Raw genomic sequence first — 3831 nt, forward strand, 5'->3', positions numbered from 1 at the left:
TGACAGTGGGCGGTTCGAGGACGCTGTCCAGATCCAGGGTTTCAGGGAGAAACTCCCAACCTGTCTGCAAGAGGCGGAACACAAGGCTTAGAGGGAGGAGCCAACAAGCAAAACCTGGAAAAATGAATTTCCATGTTACGGAATATATATTCCTGACAGTTCTTAAAGTCTTGCTTGCCTCTACAGGTGAGCAGGTTCGGGGAAATCCCCTTTACCAAGATGGTTTCCTTCCTGACAGTAGATTTTTATTCGGTCCATGGTATGTCCACACCAGACCATGTTCTAGGTCCTGTTTATCAAGTGAAGTTACTGTAAAGAAGGCCATAGCTATATATTTTATCTTTCCGGGCTTCTCTGTCAAACCTCCAACTTCTGCCTTGTAAGATTCTGTAGGGCTGTCTCTCCACAGGTGATCGAAGAAGAAAATCTCCAGAGAAACAGTCAGGAAGTTGGCACCTACATGCTGCTGAAGTTTGCTAAGCTTCGGGATGAATTTGACATCGTTGGGGACATCCGAGGCAAAGGCCTTATGGTCGGGATAGAGATGGTTCAAGACAAGGTAATGATCTGATGCTGGTTGGGTGGCTGCCTGGGTCCAGTAGCAGGTAATGGGGAAAGCTAACAGGGTCTAGCACTTACATCACTTACAACTTATTCAAACTACGAATAGCTGTCAGTCACTATACATAATACACTACTTAGGTCCACAGAAAAGGTAGAAAGCAAGGGAAGGCAAGCCGAGTGTATTGAGAAGAGCTCTCCTGTACAGGATTGAGGTTTAGTCATCTACATCAAGGAAGTCAGACCTAGTAGTGATGTTTGCTATCTGTGAAGGGTAAAGGGGGGAGACAAGGGACAGCAAAGGCACCCAAGACTACTAAAGTAGACTGGCAAGGCTCCCAAGAGAGCTACCTGGGGATCATTTTAAAAATATACATCCTAAGCCTTTTCCAAATATTCAAATTTGTCCGACTGTGATAGGCCAGTATTTTAGTAGTGTGAAAGACCCCCAGGGAATGCGTGCTTACACTATACTCAGGCTTGAAATGAATAAACTAGAGGGAAATATTTGTGTTCACAGACTGGGAATGAAGAGACCCACAAAAAGGATGCAAGCTCCTGCCCAACATCACCAAAGTTGGAATAGCATGTCTGAGCCCTGCGTTAAGGACCAACCTTGGGTCCTAGAATCTGACATGGCCTCTTGGCTCCCAAGCCCTTACTGTTCCTGACCCTGAAGGGGCGGAGCCTTGGGGGAAGAGCAAATTTAACAAACATGGAAGATGTTTGGCTCCACACCAGCTCCGTGGTCATGCTGTGGCCCTGGAAACGCTTAGCTGCATGTGCCCTTAAGCAACTTCTGAGCCACTTGCTGGACTTTGGAATGGACTCTTCAGTTAGGCAGAGCATTGCAGAGTTGAACAGGATTTCAACACAAACAAAGCAGATCTCGAACTATTAAAAGATCAGCCCCACACCCACCTCCATGCCCACCCCCACCCCTGCCCAGATTAGCCATTAGCAGAGCCAAGATCCACTTAGCCCCTTGCATGGAATGCATGGACGGAATTTCATTTTGTCTTTAGGGATTTTTAGATGACATAGAATAAAATTAGATAAGCAAATGCTTTCAATGCTCACCCAACCCCCGCCCCTCAAAACCCTCTGGTTCAGCAATTAACAGTTTTGTTTCATTAGGGGGACAAAGATGACTTGAGTTTTATTGTGGTTTTCCTCAGGCGGGTCTCCTGCCTTATGAAATAATTTTTCTAACCATTCAAACACAAAATAGAAAACATTCTTTTTTTTTTTTTTTTTTTTTTTTTTAATGTATTCACAGATAAGCCGACAGCCTCTTCCTAAAACAGAAGTCAATCAAATCCATGAGGACTGCAAAGACATGGGGCTCCTCGTGGGTAGAGGTGGTAATTTTTCTCAGGTAAGAGAATGGCCACCTGTGAGCTAGAGTCTCCCATAAGGCACCTGATTATGCTTCCTCTGAATTATTTACTACATGCTTGCATGTAGTAAAAAGAAAGGGACAAAAGAGAGCTTGTAGCCACTAGAGGGGGATGTGGTAAAGTGATTCCATTATCCATGGTTTTGTAGGCAAAAGAGAGGCATGGAAAGGCCACAGGAACTAACCAGGCAATTCACAGAATGGGTGATAATAGAACCATGACACTCATGTAACATGTACATATTACATACATATGTATTGTACTGTGTATTAATTACTTCTAACCCCTGAGAAAACAATGATAGTCATTTTTCACTCAGTCGTGAAGTTGGACTTTGTGAACCCGGTGTTTTAGCGGTCACTAAAGCATACAGCAACCCCTGATCCATAGCTGCCCCGTATGCTCCCAGAAAGAGAGATCGAGGACCAGCCTCAAACATAGTCCCTGAGGCAGAACTCAGGATCCGCCCTTCAGTGTCCTTCACCCTCCCCTAGAATAATCCAAGACAGAGCTCACCTTACCCCTTTCTGGAAGTTATGCTCACTCTACCAGGAGTCTAGTCTGACCCTGTGCTACAATAAGATGCTGCTGCTGTTACTGCTGCTGCTGTTACTGCTGCTGTTGTTGTTGCTGCTGCTGCTGTTACTGCTGCTGTTGTTGTTGCTGCTGCTGCTGTTACTGCTGCTGTTGTTNCTGCTGCTGCTGTTACTGCTGCTGTTGTTGTTGCTGCTGCTGCTGTTACTGCTGCTGTTGTTGTTGCTGCTGCTGCTGTTACTGCTGCTGTTGTTGTTGCTGCTGCTGCTGCACAATACAATCTGCCTCTAAATCTCATGTCATTCACCAGGGTAGGGTCAGGGGTGGGAGTGACTTCTGCTCCCTGCAAATATTCTGTTTTCTTCCTCTTAATTTTTTTCCCCACTTCAAAACCTTTTCTTTTATGAGACATGGCCATTGCACATATTTAGGGAATGCTCTGTGATGTTTTGATGTGTGTACATTAGGATGTTCAAGAGATGATGCTGATCTGTCTCCTCGTGTGCTACCATGTGGTTTGTAATGAAAACACATTCCACATTTCTTCTGGACTTTTAAAATATGCAGTGCATTGCCGCTATGTTTAGTCACTCCAGTGTCGAATAGAACACCAGGCTCCTTTCTTTATAAAATGTGACTTGATATTTCTACCCCGTTTAAAAACTCCTTGTTCTTCCCATGGTCCTGCTCCTTTCCTGTCTGAAACAGTGGATACTGAAAGATCCACTTCCTGTCTCTGTTTTTTATTTGATATTTTCTTTATTTACATTTCAAATGGTATCCCCTTTCCTGGTCCCCCTCCCTCCCAGAAACACCCTATCACATCCTCCCTCACCCTGCTTCTATGAGGGTGTTCCTCCACCCACCCACCCACTCCCACCTCCTTGCCCTGGGGCATCTATTGAGCCTTCATAGAACCAAGAACCTCTCCTATTGATGCATGACAAGGCCATCCTCTGCAACCTATGCCGCTGGAGGCATGTGTACTCCTTTGTTGATGGCTTAGTCCCTGGGAGTTCTTGGGGATCTGGTTGGTTGATATTGTTGTTCTTCCTATGGGGTTGCAAACCCCTTTAATTCTTTCAGTCCCTTCTCTAACTCCTCTATTAGGGACCCCACGCTCAGTCCAATGGTTGGCTGCTAACATCTGCCTCTGTATTTGTAAGGCTCTGGCAGGGCCTCTCAGGAGACAGCCATATTAAGCTCCTGTCAGCATGTACTTCTTAGCATCCACAATAGTCTCTGGGTTTGGTAACTGTATATGGGACGAATCCCCAGGTGGGACAGCCTCTGGATGGCCTTTCCTTCAGTCTCTGCTCTACACTTTATCTCCATA

The 3831-nt window shown here is 45.5% G+C and overlaps 1 protein-coding gene across 2 annotated transcripts in view; it reads left to right on the forward strand.

The window, feature by feature from the left end:
- Positions 1-3831, forward strand: part of Agxt2 (alanine--glyoxylate aminotransferase 2) — a 49468-nt gene that overhangs the window by 41109 nt on the left and 4528 nt on the right. For both annotated transcript variants that reach the window (XM_021208503.2, XM_021208504.2), the window contains exons 12-13: positions 410-559; positions 1841-1939. In XM_021208503.2, coding sequence (XP_021064162.1) covers positions 410-559; positions 1841-1939 — 249 coding nt within the window. The remainder of the gene's footprint in view (positions 1-409; positions 560-1840; positions 1940-3831) is intronic.

This window comes from Mus pahari, chromosome 11, assembly GCF_900095145.1.
Source record: "Mus pahari chromosome 11, PAHARI_EIJ_v1.1, whole genome shotgun sequence".
NCBI lineage: Eukaryota > Metazoa > Chordata > Mammalia > Rodentia > Muridae > Mus > Mus pahari.